At 40.1% G+C, this 15,923-nt stretch overlaps 2 protein-coding genes across 2 annotated transcripts in view; one reads left to right on the plus strand and one right to left on the minus strand.

Moving 5' to 3' along the window:
• The window catches only part of SPARCL1 (SPARC like 1), a 19,023-nt gene continuing 3,100 nt past the window's right edge, over positions 1-15,923 (minus strand). The window contains exons 2-11 of the mRNA XM_069855386.1: positions 12,234-12,351; positions 12,055-12,108; positions 8,349-9,497; positions 7,134-7,203; positions 6,387-6,505; positions 5,691-5,811; positions 4,457-4,593; positions 2,649-2,797; positions 1,619-1,767; positions 1-200 (exon numbers count right to left, since the gene is read on the minus strand). Coding sequence (XP_069711487.1) covers positions 172-200; positions 1,619-1,767; positions 2,649-2,797; positions 4,457-4,593; positions 5,691-5,811; positions 6,387-6,505; positions 7,134-7,203; positions 8,349-9,497; positions 12,055-12,108; positions 12,234-12,287 — 2,031 coding nt within the window. The 5' untranslated portion in view covers positions 12,288-12,351 and the 3' untranslated portion in view covers positions 1-171. The remainder of the gene's footprint in view (positions 201-1,618; positions 1,768-2,648; positions 2,798-4,456; positions 4,594-5,690; positions 5,812-6,386; positions 6,506-7,133; positions 7,204-8,348; positions 9,498-12,054; positions 12,109-12,233; positions 12,352-15,923) is intronic.
• Positions 425-15,923, plus strand: part of IBSP (integrin binding sialoprotein) — a 55,992-nt gene continuing 40,493 nt past the window's right edge. The window contains exon 1 of the mRNA XM_069855402.1: positions 425-1,089. The gene's annotated coding sequence lies outside the window, so the exon portion shown is untranslated. The remainder of the gene's footprint in view (positions 1,090-15,923) is intronic.

Below are 15,923 nucleotides of genomic sequence, written 5' to 3' on the forward strand. Positions count from 1 at the left end.
TTCTTTTAACAAAACTAGAACTTTTCTGCACTTATGCTATTTGATAAGCTTGCAGTTAATCTTATGCCACCTTTGTCTTGTAAACTATGAAGCTGTTAATTATGGAATTAAATGGGTTTCACATGTTTCACCAGTTTTTTAATGCAGCAGTGCGATTCTGTTCAGCCAGCCTCAGAACAGGAGATTTTCGTTTATGTCTTCTGCAACAAAGAAGAAAATGTTAGTAACATTTGACATTTGATGCCAAAGAGACATTTTTGTACTCTCACTATCACCAAAGTGATAAACCAAAGTATCAGAGGACTCATGTGGAAAAATGCTATCCCTAACAAAAACCAGGTATGGTTCTGCTGTGGTGTTCTGGAGCCATTCATTTAGACCCTTCTTGACAGGTGCTTTCTTGTTTCTAGTGTTAGGTCTCCTTGATCTGTTTGTAAGCCAGTAACCCCTTCAACCTCTTCTTCACAAATGACTGACCCTACACCCCTCTTTGGATGAACGTCACTGGCAGCAGTACACGTAAACTATAACTCCTTGCAGCTTACGTGGTTTGCGATTGGTAAATTGTCATCAGAAGAACTGGAAAAATTCTGGAAAGAGTGAAGACTCTGCATGTCAAACCTCTGACCAGAATTGTCCCCCACTTAAAATTAGAGAGTTGCTAGCAGGATTTTGAGCATATTTCTTCAATCCATGCGTTCAGCCAAATGTCTTCTCTCACATAACTTTTCTAGGATGAACCTGTGCTATTGCTACCCTTGCTTAATGACTGGTAGTATTGCTCAGTTGTCGCTCAGGGCTAGATAAGAGGAAGATAGATTGTGAAAGAATGCCTTAGGTTGAATGTAGTAATGTAAATCTCAAGTTGCTATCATGACATCTTCTTTCCAGCTGCCGAGATGTTCTAGAGACATCACCAGCACAGTAGTACCTAGTTTTTCACTTTCCTAGAGAAGTCTTGGCATGAATTGGGCTGAACCAAACATTCTTAGCCCATTTAGGATTTGGAAACTCTCCCTGCTTCTGCCTGAGCCTCCTGATGCATGCAGTCTGGTGGACACCAGCTGAGCACCTGTTCCATCTGACAGGGTAGGTAAAATAGACTGACCTGCAGCTACAGAGTGATGACAGCATTTGTGTTGCATATAGTAATCTCAAGCTGATCATAGTTATTTGAGCAGTGGGAGATCTCAGATATGTTCCCTACTTGGCCTGAGATCTTTAAATGCATTTTCAGTCAGTACGCTTTGACCACTGATTTAAAAGCATGAGCTCACTTTGCTTTTCCTTTGGTGCCAAAGAATAAAATAATTGTTTCTTGAGAGACAGAGACATGCAGAGCATAAAGATTGAGACACCACACAGGAATGAATTGGTATTTAGTACAAACTACCCCCTAGATTTTTCCTCTTGGAAAAGATTACTTTTTCTTATCTTTATGAAATGCTCTAAACCTTGCATCTTTTGCAGTCTTGTTGTTACTCTTCCATTTGCCTCAATGCACAGTAGCCATAAGCTTCTGGCTAAAGTTTCTTTCTGGTATGTTATGGTCTGACAGTGTGCCTAGTCTTGACATGAACATTTTGTCCAGTAGATCTGCATGCTCTTTTAGGCTTACCTTCCTTAATCCCAAAGCAGTGGCACCACTCCTTCAAAGCAATGAGTTTGTCTTGGTCTCCATCGCATTCTTGGAAGAAACGGGTTATGCAGTGTTCCAGGGGAACAAGGGAGGCTCTCAAAGGTGCAAGCTCTGAGTGTGTTAATAGTCTGAAAGAAAGAACAGGTAGGTAGAGCTGTATTCCACTGATAAATCATCAGGATCATCGAAGATGATCTAAGATGCTAGAAGACAACAGCTGTGGCTTTGACAGACATGACCGCTGTTGTGGTGCTTTTGTAGTGAATCCGTCCCAGTTCTTTAGGCTGATGTATAATATCTGATAAACAGAAATGTTTTAACTGCTGTTTGTTAGATAATTTTTTTCTAGAACAACCATTACTGTGAATTGTTCACAGCTCATAGTTGTGCCATTTTGCCATTAATCTTCAGGAGAACAAACTTACAGAGGTGCTCAGCTACATTCTAAGGCAGTGGATGTGATCAGCATGCAGTATTGAGGACCTGCAGCCCTGAAACCTGGTTTCTACCACTGAAAATCATGACCAAAAGCCTGAAATCTGAGTCGTGTTCTCAGAAGTAAGCTGGAAGCTTTCTCTGAACTGTGACAGTGCTGCTGTCTTTCCATATCTGCTCCTTAGAGTTGAAAACTATGGTACCTCACTAATGAATTATGTCCTTTGTACTTAGTTTGTTGATTTTAGCTTCAGTTACAGCTCAATTTCATGAACCTTGTTTTACTCCAGAATCAGGGCATTAGTAGCTATTAAGGTACTGTAGATCTTAAGATATATGATTATGAAAGGCAAGAAGATAGCAGGTTCTGACCTAAGACATGGCTCCAGCAAAACATCGAGAGAAACTCTGTGTTAAAGATGAACACCTCATTAGAAAGAGGGGGATGCTGGCTTCTGTCCGCTGAGGGATCAGTCCTGTATGTAGAGAATTCTTCGGGTGGTTTAGAGAAGTAAATTAGCCTGAGCTTAAACAGCAGATAAGAACTGAACTCACTGTGATTTTTTCTTCTTACCTGTCAACAGGGTGCTGATCAAGCTGGTGAAACTGCCAATGCACGGGATACACATACATGTGATAATTTTTCTCAAAGTCATGCAGGAGCAGCTCAACTGGGTGGTCACCAGCCACAAGGCGCTTGTCATTCTGGTAGATTTTTTTGACCTGAACACAGCAGAAAATTTGATATTTTTATTTAGAATGAAGATCTATTGAAAGAGATCTGTCTATCAAGGAGGTGGTTTGGAGAAAATAAACTTGATAAAATACCACTAGGAAAATGGGTTTTAGTGTTTGTACCATACACAGAAAGTAAAGTTTGCCTCAAGCAGTCCAATGATTTTTTCTGTCCATGTCAATTTTGGTAGTAACTAGAAAGGAAGTGAAATTTCTGTGACTTAATTATCAGACACAGCTAAGCAGGGCTTAGCAGATTGGTAGGAGATGAAACCATTTTTATCATATTTGTCCTTCTTCTCTCCTAAGGCAGCTTTTGGTGTGAAATAAGCCATCTCAGAAATAACTAATTCATACCATTTAGCATAAGGTGTTCCAGGTAGATTAGGTCCCTCTTGGTAACTGTTTGAGTAGGCTTTGGTGTTACTCAAGCATATTTTGTATAAATCTGGTGCATCTCCTACTTCAGAGTCAGAACAGCTCAGGGCTTGGTTTAACTTGAACTATTTTTCAATGGTTGTGGCTTTTTAGGCAGTTACAGCATCTATATCTTCAAAAACAAACTGCTGTCATCAAGTGACTTGACTTAAATCCTTCTTGAAAACAGTAATAGGTGCTTATTCCTTTTTAAGCCAGTGTAGTGTGATGCTGCAGGTCTACTGGATGTTATAAAGCAACCCTTCTCTCTTAAAAAACTGAGTGTCAGATTTTTGTAATTTCCTAGCCCTTGAATATCAAGGTCTAGGCTGATAATGTAGATAGCTGGATTAGAAAGTGCAATGATACACTTTAACTGTATTTTCAGGTATTTTTGTATTGATGGCCAAGCGCAGGGTGTGCCCCAAGAGCAGAAGAGGAGCTACTTTTGGTCAGTCCAAGGCAGGGTTCCCCTATGAGGAATTGTAATTCTGTCTTGAATCCTGCTCTGTGATTGCTCAGTCGCTCAGTCTCGTGAGGTCCTTGAGCAGTTTTCTTCACAGTGAGCCTGGGTCCATCCTTCCTTTGCATACCTGTGCATTGTCAGCAGGTTTTGTCCCCTACCTCCCTCTTCTAGATCAGTCAACAAAAGCTGAATGGTGCAAGTCCTTTTAACTTGTGGGGTTGCAGGTGAGCTCTTGGCTGGATGTTCTCTCTTATTCTGGCTTTTAATTAGTTATCCATACCCATATCCATTATGGCTGCTTAGTTTCCTCCAGGTCTTCGGAAAATATCAGTGACTGCATGAATTGGGTCATCCTTATCCATATATTAATTGATCTTCCCAAGAGGTTTGTCACAAAACTCTTTCCTGAACAGAAGTTGTTTCATATCTTCTCAAGCAAATGATATTTATCTAGATGTGCACTCATTCTGACTTTTCTGTCCCTTGTATATAGAAACTGACTTGAAAGTCAGTTTCAAATGCAGGTTGGCTTGCATTTGCTTGGACAAAATTAATATCCATAGCAGAAATGTGTCTCAGCTTAAATGAGGGCAAGGGGACATGTAAGTGTATTTTGTGAGTTGTGAATCTAGTTGAGTCTAAATTGCCTTAACAAGAAAGAGACTACTCATAGGAAACAGGAGAACTTGTGAATCACTTGTTTGCACAGTTTGTTCAGCTCTGCCAATAGAACTGTGTGTTCTTATTTGAAAAGGATTGCTGACCTTGGTCCTTTGCTTTTCTGTTAGATATCTGGAAGTATCCAGATCACGTTCGTAATATTGTACAAGGATGTTCTTGAGCCAGTCTCGCATCCGGAGGGGAAACTGATCCACTTCATAATCAGTACAGTGAGGGATGTCTGTGCCAAACAAGAAAGGTTTTGTTAACAGATGGTCTGTTGAGTCCCCATTTGAACATGTCTAAGACAAGTTAGATTTGATTCTCACTAGCCAACTTCAGGTTAGGCTTAAAATTGATAGAACTGTTAATGCATAAAATTTGGAATCAATTATAAATCCACATTTCTCTGGTGCACATGCCTAACTAGTTGTGCAAGCCACAACCTCTATATGTCTGTGCAGCTTCTGCATAGAGATGTGTAGTGAAGTTGTCATTAGGCAGTTGTGTGAAAGCAGAGTTCTCAACAGCAAAGGCGTATTATTTTTACAAGGTCATGTAGTGATAGTGTGAGGGGGAATGGCTTTAAATTGGAGGGGGGAAGAATTAAGATAGACATTAGGAAGTAATTCTTGACGAAGAAGGTGGTGAGGCACTGGCACAGGTTGCCCAGGGAAGCTGTGGCTGCCCCATCCCTGGGGGTGTTCAAGGCCAGGTTGGATGGGGATTTGAGTAACCTGATCCAGTGGGAGGTGTCCCTGCCCATGGCAGGGGGTTGGACCTGGATGATTGTTAAGGTCTTTTCTGACCCAAGCCATTCTATGATTGTGGCTGAGAGTGAGTGCACTCTCCTCCCAGGATGTGCAGCAGCTAAGAGCTTGTACATCACTTTTAGGTTTTAGATCCTAACTTCTACATTTGGTATCTCAGTAGTTTATGGTTTTGAAGTATGGATTAGATTTGTTGGTTTTGTTTTGTTTTGCTTTTTTCTGACTTAACCTTTTCATTTATTAACCATAAATAATTGTTTTCTGGTCAAAGTATTAAAAAAACCAGCTTCAGATGCTATAACAATGGGAGCGTGTTAGACAGTGCAGGAACAAGACATGGATGGTAGCAAATTGATGTAAGCCCAGGGGGGGATGTCTTTTGGATTCAGATGGTTAATACCCTTAATTATAGAAAAAGTGACCTTTTAGACATGTTAAGGTTTTGAAGGTCATAATTAGCAGATAATTGACACAGAAGAGGGAGAACACAGAGAGATAACTTAGGGCTAGCTGTTGGTTAACACTACTGGGCCTTTTTACCTAGGTGACTTAATAAAACAAACCTTACATTTGCAGGGGCCCATATAATCTAGGTGCAGCTGGCGTCCCATTTTTGTCCCTTCAAGTTGACATTTGGTGCCAAAGAGTTGACACGTACCATCATAAGTCTTATTATCTGTACCACAAACCTAGAGGAGTGAAAAACAAAACCACCACCACTGTGTTGAGAAAAATTCTGGTCACTTGTATAGGAATTACAGTAGTAAAATTGTCATTAGCCTGTGGTGGAGCATTGTGAATACCCACAGGGAATGCATGTGATCAGAAATTCTGAAAATTGTACTTGTCGTCGTAAGGATTAGCTGGCTATACTTACATACCAGGTTTGAGACACTTGGATTTATTTTTGCATGAGAATGGTCCAGAATTATTACAGCAGATATGTACTAGTATTCAGGATATGCTCTAAAACATCAAATGGACAAACAGTAGTTTCAGTAGCTGGGAAAAGCTGTGATCCCTGAGACACTAAGTGAAGTAAATCACTTTAGGTACTTCATAGCTACATGTGTTCATACTATTCTCAAGCTGCGGTCAGTGAATTTGACCACTTTATACTTACATTTACAATTACTAGAATCACTCAAACCCATTTGCATTCTTTTTAGGATAGAATTATTATAAATAATAGCAGGAGAATGTGTTATCTTGCAAACCTTTTAGTTGGTTTCTCCCCATGCTGTGCATTGAATGGAATACTTACACGCTCATAGTCTTTTGTGGAAGGGCAAGCAGATGGATCTTGGCAAATACAGCTGGGTTTCCCATGTTTGTCCATGTGGCAGACTTTACCTCTTTTGCAGTGGAAGTACCTACACGGGTCTAGCAATCATAGCAAGAAGGAGGGACGGTTAGAGAGGATGGGACAAAATCAAGTGTTTCTGTCAGGTTCTACCAACAGTGAAAGAAAAAGAGCCCAACATTCGCAAAGGAAGTCAGGTGAATTTTGTAAGTTTGTTAAAACGCAGATGGATCTTGTATTGAATAAATAAAGTGAAACCTTAAATGAGGATTTTGGTGAGACTTCTAGCAATCCTGGGCTTGAGTTAGATGGGGAAATATTTTATCAGAAAAAGCTATTTCTTTGCAGAAAGGCTGGCATTTACTTCCAGCTTCCTTTGAAACTTAACCCATCTGCCAGCATTGGCACTCATTCCATTCCTAGCTGAATTCAAGCTACTGTTCTGAAACAGAATAGTTGCAATGCAAGATAATTCCACTCCTGTATAAATGACACGAAAATTTGTGCACTGCCTAGAAATGTTTTTCACAAACGAATGAGTAAATCCAAGGGTGCATGGAAGGGATTCTCTGGGTATGTAACTGCAATGCAGGATTGTGCACGCAAACAGTTCAGTCATGTGAAATCCTATGAAAAGAAATGCAGATCAGCAGATTCCCCAGCCATTGAGAGTTAGCAGTTATGTGATGGCTTTGCCTTGTGGCTTACCCAGGGGACCCTTCTCACTCCCGTTGCTTGCATTTTCCATCTCATCATAGGAACTGCCTGTAGTTTTAATCTGTAAAGTCACAGAGACATAGCAGAAGTTGTGGTAAATCTTGGGAAGGAAATGTACTTGAACAAAACTTTTTGCAGATAGAACTATAGAGCTGACTGTGGCAAAGTTTTCTCTGTTTATAGCAGAAAGGGGTTGCTGTGCAAAATGCATGAGACGTGCATAGAGCCTCTGATAGTATTAAGGTGCTCTGTTAATTGGAAAAAAATTAGGAGGTGGGAAGAGTAAAACAGGAGCCCAGTAAGACCTGGACACCTGGTAGTTCTGCAGTACTTGACACAGAGCAATGTAGGGCCTCAAGGTTGACTGAATTGGTGTTTCAAATCTTAGTTTGCACTGGGGCCCTCTAGGTTCAGTAAGCATGAAGTGCCTCTCAAAGGTGTCCAGGAGCATCTGTGCTGTGAGCTGCCAGGTCAGACCCAAGAAGCAGGAGGAGAAGGGAAGGATGCGCCTTCAGTTCGGATCCTTCTTTGGTGCTGTGGGAAGGTGCCTGCCTTCTTTTGAATGGATACCTTATATAGTTTTTTTTAACATTACAGATCCTTATTTAACAGCCATAGCAAAACTCACTCCTTTATTTTAAAGAACACTCCTGATAGTCCTCTGGTTACATAATGGCTGACTGGGATACAGGAGATCTGGGAGCAACATCCTCCTTTGTCTGAAGAAGGGACAAACCCCACATCCTTCATCTTGTGTGGAAGTGTCCTAGCTATCAGGATGGTAATTATTCAGTGGACTCTAGCCCTGCCTTTTCAACTGTTCACTTTCATATGGTAGTGTTTCAAATCTTAGGGAGAGGGAAGTGAACAGACTTTCCTAGCCAGCCTGAGACTGCCTTCCAGGTTGCATGTCTATATACCCATATTTATTTGTACATTTCATTACATGGTCCGTTTGGGCTGGAGCTCTTACATGAGTTGTCCTCACTTCCTTTATGTTACAATTAATCTAAATATTATGTGTGAGAAGAAACAGCATAAACTAGATCAATAGTGAATAAAAGGAGATGAGACTTCTTCAAAATATTAATAAATTATTACACCTGTTGTTCTCAAAAATATCCTTTCAATCATCAGGAATTGAAATTCAGTACCGGTTCCCTCCCTACTTTCTAGTATTCCAACTTTATTTTAAAGAAAATTTACCTTATCTTCATGTTCCATTGAATTAATGCTCTGAACTGAGCTACTTTTTTCCAGTTGTTGCTTGCTATCAGAATTTGGCTGCTCACGATCATAATCATCTTGTTCAGAGTGAATAAGGTCTTTAATCTTGCCATCTTGGTAGTCCTGGGTCTTTCTATGAACTGCAGTGTCATCTTCAGTGGTTTCTTCTGCTTTGTGCTCAGTGCTGGTTCTCTCCTGATCATTACTCTGGATTCTCTCCTCTTCCTCATAGGCTGCTTCTTTCCAGGTATCGCTGGGATCTTCCTCACTATCAACATCACCACTATCAAGACCATCATCATCAACACTGCTGTCCTCTGTATCTTGTCTTTTCTCCGCTGTGTCATGATCACTTTGATAGTTTACTTGAATATTGTCTTTCCTCTCTTGGCTTTGCCATTTGTCATCCTGATCTCTGTTATTTTTTTTCTGAGAGATGGGGACTCCTTCTTTATACAGCGACTTCTGCCTGTCTTCCTTTTCTTCTCCTATGTCAAATTTCTCACCATGTCTCTTGGTTATCCGGATTGGTTGACTGGAATCTCTCAGGATTTCCTCAGACTGCATACTGCTTTCATTTTGCTCTCCTTTGTGTTGGTTACCTTGATTTGTCTGCTGGCCTTTGTGCTTCATATCTCTGTAATCAATTTCTTCACCCCATTCCTCATCCTCTTCTTCCACACTTTCTTCATCACTTTCACGGTTGCTTTCAGATAAGCCAACTGTATTTTTATTGTGTTTCCATTTGTTATGCTCATGATCAAGACTAAGAGCATCACCCAGAACATTTAGATTGGCTGTATTGCTGTGTTTCTCACGCCTCCTTAACTGAGAATGCTCAGAGCTGGACTGTTGTCTGCTGCTGCTTCCAGGGTCACTGTCCTGGTTATCAGAAGCCAAATCTGGTTTACTGTGCAGCAAAAGGAAATTGATACTTTTTAGGCTATTTTTTATGTGATGCTCACTACCACTTCTTCCTTGTTTTTTAGTGGTCTGAGGTTCATCCTTGTGCTCAGCATCTGGTACTGATAGCTCTGGGTTCAGGTTGCTGTGACTGTGCAGCAGATCACCCTTGACTGTGTACTCCGTGTTCTCTTCTTTTGGAGCTTCAGGTTTAATATATTCAGTCTTTAAAAACAAACAAACAAATAAATAAACAGATTTAGACATCTTATAATTTGTTTGAAGTTAATGCAGGGTTATTTTTACCTTGTATTGTAAAGTGTGACACTGACTTTGTTTTCCTTGTAAATGCTTCTCTTAAGCTGTCCCAGAGCATGACGTGCACAGCTAAAGTCACTTGTGTTTCTTCAGCAAATTGGTTTATCTGTCCCTTCTTTTACTATTGGAGTTTCTGAAGAAGTCTATGCAACTCTGTTTAAGATCTGATAGGAGATAGTTGTGAGTGTCTTGTGAAGTCTTACGGCTTCATTAATAATCTAGTGTCATACTACTTGTAGGCTTCATAATTATCACTTATCTCAGAGAAGATGGATCCTACACAGATCAGTGGGAGGCCTGAGAAAAGAAGGGCAGGGGGAAAGCACCTTTCACAAGTTGTTGTGGTAGTAATTTCTGAGGAGTGCACTGCATTGTGTTCCATAATCAATTTATTCATCTACTCTGAGTCTGATACATCATTGCTTCCTAGCCAAATTAATCAGGAACAGTTGTATTTGGTGGCAGCTACTGTAACATAAACCCACCAGCAGGAGTCGTGGGTGTTCAAATGGGTTGTTTTAATGCTGTCAGGCCCATGGGAAAACTAGTGCTTTCTGTGGAAAAAAGTTCAAATGCTTGAGGGGAAAGCAGGCATTAAAGTGGCTGTTAGCTCTTGCTGCAGGTAGTGCCTTTCTGCTGCTGTCAGACAGCATCACAGGGGCTGCTGAGTGAGTACGGGCACTTCCAGTAGCAGTAACATCTGTATTTCTCAACAACACCTACGGTCTTTCAATATTGCTTATTGCTTACTACAATATAGTATCTAGCGCTGATTTTTCTTAAAGGTTTTGGAGGTTCATTTATGAAGATAAGACCTTCTCAGCCCCCAAGTTGCAGGAATAGCATTTCCTTTAGTGTGGGCAGAGTCATGACTGCTTGGAAAAAAACACTCCACTTGTATTGATTTGGCTTTTGGCAGATCAGCTGTATCCAATTATCTAAAGACAAGATGGTGTCTCACTGTTTTACAAGTTTCTTTTGCCTAGTGTATTTGCTGATGCAGGAAAAGTAATAGGCAAGATATTCACTATGTAATTTCTAACTTTTTCAGGGAAAGACTATAGATTTGCTAGAATCTAACAGAAGTTTGATGAAGAACTTTTCTGGATGAAAGGCATGTTTCTTGAAGACCTTATAAAAAGTGATCTACATGTTATCAAGCATCCCAATTACATTAAAACATTTGAAAATTGTTTCAACAATGGTTTTCGTTACATGTGGTTTTGGGCACTGCTGTGTATGATAGATATCTTGAAGTTTAAGCAAAAAGCAGTCTCCTGTGGAGGGCTTCTATTTCTATAGAGGTAGAAAACATGAGGCCAAACAGCCATTAAGATTGTCTATTCTGGGTGCCTGCGTTTGAGGCAGTAATATTTGAGAGGATGTTGTTGCTTGTGACGATAATTGGGTCTTTTAATACGATGGCAAATTTCAGTTAAATGTAGTTCTAATTATCTACTGTTAGGGGACAACTGGCCTTTGGTAAATGTTGCATATTCACTTGGAACTGATAATTAATTGGGTATTGCAATACTTTTTTTGATGCATGATGCATGTGTCTTCTGTTCATGTTGGTTTTGGGAGACAGCTACAGACTGCGAACGAGTATTTTTACCATAATTTGTTCCGCTGGATACTTCATTAGGAAAAGTTGGGTTTTTTTTGTTTCCATAGTGCAGAGTGCCATCTGGATTGACATGAAGTGCATGTGGATAGCTGCACAGAGTAGGACATAATTCATAATTTTAATAAAAGTTAGCATGAGAGTTGGGTTTTTGAATTAGTTTCTATAGAGCATACTGTTATTAGACGTTCATTGGCTTGGAGCCACGGTTCATTGAGTCTAAATCACAAATTCAGAATGGTGCAATAGAAAGGAATTTTAATTTGGGTCAACCATGAATGCAGAACTCTGAGCTCTATCATTAGCATTCATAATATGGCACAGTGATGCCAAAGTCATCTGTCTCTACTATCAGAGTTGTGTACTTGACTTGTCAGCCACAGCGTACTTTTCCAATACAAGCTGTATCTCTCTAATGTTCTGTATTGTGAATAATGAAACCTATGGTGACTAAAATTCTTGAATATTTGAGACTATGTATGATCACTTGATGTGCGATAATTTGAGGACTGCAACCTCATTGTTTACTGGAGCAGCTATGACCACAAGTTTGATTGTCAGTGGAACGTATTTAACATGGGTGTAATGTTTATAAGAGGGGCTTAAATTAGGGTAATATTTTCAAAAAAATGAAATTTCTGTTGTGAGCTCTAAATTTTGTCCTGTTCTGTTTCTAGCTATGTAAGCATGAGATGCTTTGTACTAATTCCTGAGGTAAGGGCGGCTACTGTTTTTTGCCTAAATCTATTTGCCAAGCACTGTGTATGTGATAATGTGTTTTATATATTCGAGGTGAATAGTATAGGTTGCCTGTTAATGTTTAAAGAATAAGAAGAGTACCTTTTCTGGAGATTTCTGCCCATGAGTTCCAAGTTTGTAGTTCAAGGGATGGTTCTAGAATAGACAAATGCATTCAATATCTGGAGGTAAGTACAAATCCTGTATAGGTCAATGGGATAACAGAGTATTCAAAGAATGGGGAATTTTAAGTGTGCAGTAATACCATAATGAGGACTTACTGGAATAGCAAAAGCTGATCCTACAAGACAAATGAAGAAAGCTACAGCCTTCATGCTTTTCAGATCTCGAACAAGACAATAGTTAGAAGCACAGTGGTAGGGTTTGGAAGCTGCCTTTCTGCAAGCAACATGAAAAGAAATAAAGTTAGGGTTTGGGCACAATGGTCTAGAAATGGCCAATGGAAACAATGTAGTGGCTGCTATAACTTGCTGAGTCTGAAAACCCACGATTTCCATGCAGTGTCCAGTTGTATGTTAACTCAGGCATTCAACCAGCTAGCTTATTGAGACCACTTATCTAGGACACTTAGTTCTTTTACAAGACTTAGACTGTGTGCTGTGTTCACAAACTGTAGAGTTGTTAGTAAAAGACAGCTATGAATGCACATAAATTCAGTCCTGTAAAGTTTTATCCACTCTTCTGGGACACTACTTCGTGAAAAACGTCCCTTTTTATCCAATTCTGAGACACTGCCTGCTTGTGGCACCTCTACAGCCAAGATCTCTCCTGGCTGCTCTCCTATGTAGCTGTAGTAGGAAGAATTCATTGCTAAAGCTCTACTCACCAGGTGTGAAAGCCTAGAAACGCTGTACAAACTACTTGGTAGGTTGGTGCAGCCCTGTTTTGGAAACAACAAACCCAACTTCGCTGTGCAGTATTGCGTGAGATAGACAACTGGAAGAATACGCAATGCATTAGGATTTTTTTTTTCAGTCTGTGCTAATATCCTCATGTGAGTGAAAGGCAGGGAAGTCAATTTTACTTTTTGTCACCAACAAATTTTCTCACTGGTGTGCATGAACTGGATGTTTCTATGCCTGTAGAGGTATCACTGGGAAAAGCAAAAATCAACAAGTCACATTGTTGCTGTTTTCTCTCTCTTTTTTTTTTTTTTTCCTGTATTCATACAGAGTCACTGGGATTTTCACTCTGCTTCTGCTCTCATTCTACTGGCTCTTCTTCCTTGGAGATTGTCTCCTTAATCTTCCCTCCCTTGCCCTTTAAAACGTTTTCAGTTTCTACTTCACACATGTCCTTTTTCATTGCTTCCTCCTTTCCTAATGAAGTATATCTCACTCTGTTCTTGTTTGAACAACACCATGTTTATTCTCCTGGTTGAACTTCCTGGCACATGAAGAAAATAGTAGTGGTTTCAGTCTGCTAGGTCAACCGTATTCAAACACATGAGGTCCAGCGTATGGCTTTAAAATTCAGTTCGTTTTTCTTGGGGAGGTTGAGGAACCCAGAATCCCAAAAAAAGAACTCCAGGGGAGCTTGTATTTATGGCAGCCAGAATGGTGAAGCAAGAAACAAGGACTTTGAGCATTACATATATTTTTTTCTTTCAAAAGCATTCTGACTACTGCTGTGCATAGGACGCATTGGAAGATCCCTGTGTTGTACGTTATTTAATGCCAATATCTTTCATTAATCAGGAGCAAAGTACTTCAATAGTGGGGCATATTTTCCCTGGAGTTAACTGATTTAGTACCCTGATTATCTTTCATCTCATTATAACCACTGTCTCTTTGGCATCCAGAGCTAGTTAAGATGTTTTTAGAGGGAAGGACAGAATACAACAAAAGCCATTAATAAGCGTATGCAAAATGCCTCAGTGTATGGGCAGTCACTTCAGATCAAGGCAATTTTTGTTAGACTGAGGGTCATGCAGGCGGCTTGCCAGAAATGCATTGGCATGATTCAATTTCATATATAGTCCTAAAAACTGTATGCCGTGCTTTTGAAGACCTGGCAAGTGGCTGAGGAAACAGGCATTTGAATGACAGTAGTAAAAGTCAGGTAATCTTGATTTCTGTGTGTCTCTTCTGCTGGTGAGCAACACAGCTCTGGGCACGTCATTTAACTGAGTTTCTCCTTCTAAAAATCTCACTTGTCATATTTATTTTTGTAAAGTAGTTTGAGAGCTGTAAACCAAAAACTGTGCATGTTGCATTTTGTTTATAATTACCATTTTCAAATCTGCCTCTGTCACTGCCTGTAAAAGTTGCCTCTGCCACCTTTGTCCAAATAACGAAGAAGGGGTTGGAATAAATCTGAGTTAAGGTGGCAGGATAGGGCTTTTGCATTAATTTTTCTCTTAGTAATGAGCCCAAGATGACCCATAGGAAGCATAAGTCTCTGGTTGTTGAAGACTGACCACCTTGAATAGAGTATAGAAACATAGTCCCGTTAAGAATCTTTTTTCTAGTCACAGTAGGCTAAATGAGTTGCAAGTGTTTGTAATATTTCCTCCAACAGGATAATCTGCCTAAAATATTAAGTAGTGTTCTAAACACACTCTTCACTGTAACGCATGTGCAAGTTTGCTAGTGTCAATTAACTCTTTTTTTGCCTTTCTGAACACAGCAGCAATGACAGTTCCTGTTCAATCAGTGTGTTCTGCCACTATTTTCAGAGCAAGGAGTTTTGAGGTTCAGATGATGTGCCCCGTAGTGGACCTGACTGCTTTTAAGCCAGCCGTGTAATTGTGCCTCCTTGCTGTGATACCAGTCCCATTCTGCAGCCACACCGGGAGCTGTGACTGACAGCTAGAAATTGCCTGGCAAGTTCAGAAGCCATAGCCAGAAAGATTTTTTTCAACATTGACAGTGCTCATGAGGGGAGAGCAGTAGGGGAGTGACAACAGACACTTCAAGGAGAACCCGCCTTCTTTGTACAATAGACTGTGGTCCCTTCTATCCTCCACAGGTGAAAGGAATGTTTCCATGTGCAGTTAGGCCCTAGGGACTTAGCTGTGCAATATGCCAAGACCTTTTGTGAGAATCCAGGAGCACTTTTTTTGCTTGCTACGCGTAATCCATGTGAAGGGTTTGAGATGGTTTCCTGGAGCAGGAGCCAAGGAATTTGCAGCTTGAAGGTTAAAAGTCTTAAGGGGGGAAAAAAATACAAGGAACTCTTCCTGCAAGCCTACAGCTCTTTTTTGCTGCAAAGGTTGTGGCTCATGCAAATGGGATTTTTGTACTTGCTCATTTAATCTTTCAGTGTTAGAAAGGAAAAGTTACTTTTGCCAAAGCAACAGCATGGTCAGCCTGAGCAGGTGCAGAGATGAGAAAGCTTTGTGGGTTGTAGGTGATATTTAGCTATCAAGATGATGGTAATAGAAGAAATTAAGCATTAGCTAATTGTCATATGATGCCAGGATCTGCATTGTGACATTCACTTTAGTAAACCGGGATCTAAATGTGAAGATCCTTTGTTCTTGCTTTAATTCCCAAACTTGTCCTACAGAACCGAACTTCCAAACCCAAGCTTTCATAACACATAAGATTAGCAGAACTGTCAGTAAAGAACTACTACCCAAGAAGCTCTTTTAAAAGCAAGAAATTGTTCCTCTGGAGAAATGTATTCACCGTACTCTGCACGAAAATCTGTAGGAAAACTTAGCTAAAAGATGAATATGAAATTTCTTGAATATAATATAAAATAAGGAATTTGGCAATACTTCAGCTTGGGATATTGAGGAAGGAACTCTAATGAGGCTCTTCCACCCCTTTTTTAGACTTGGAAAGAAGAATATGTTTTGCATGAAGGAGGAGGTAAAAGCTCTGAGTCATTTATTCCATGGCAACGGGTTCCCAGCACAATACATGTAGCTCAGCTTAAAATGGAAAAAACCCAACATCGCATTTCTTGATGTGGATATGATAATTCCTCCGAGTAAACAACCC

The sequence above is a fragment of the Phaenicophaeus curvirostris genome, chromosome 4, assembly GCF_032191515.1.
Source record: "Phaenicophaeus curvirostris isolate KB17595 chromosome 4, BPBGC_Pcur_1.0, whole genome shotgun sequence".
NCBI lineage: Eukaryota > Metazoa > Chordata > Aves > Cuculiformes > Cuculidae > Phaenicophaeus > Phaenicophaeus curvirostris.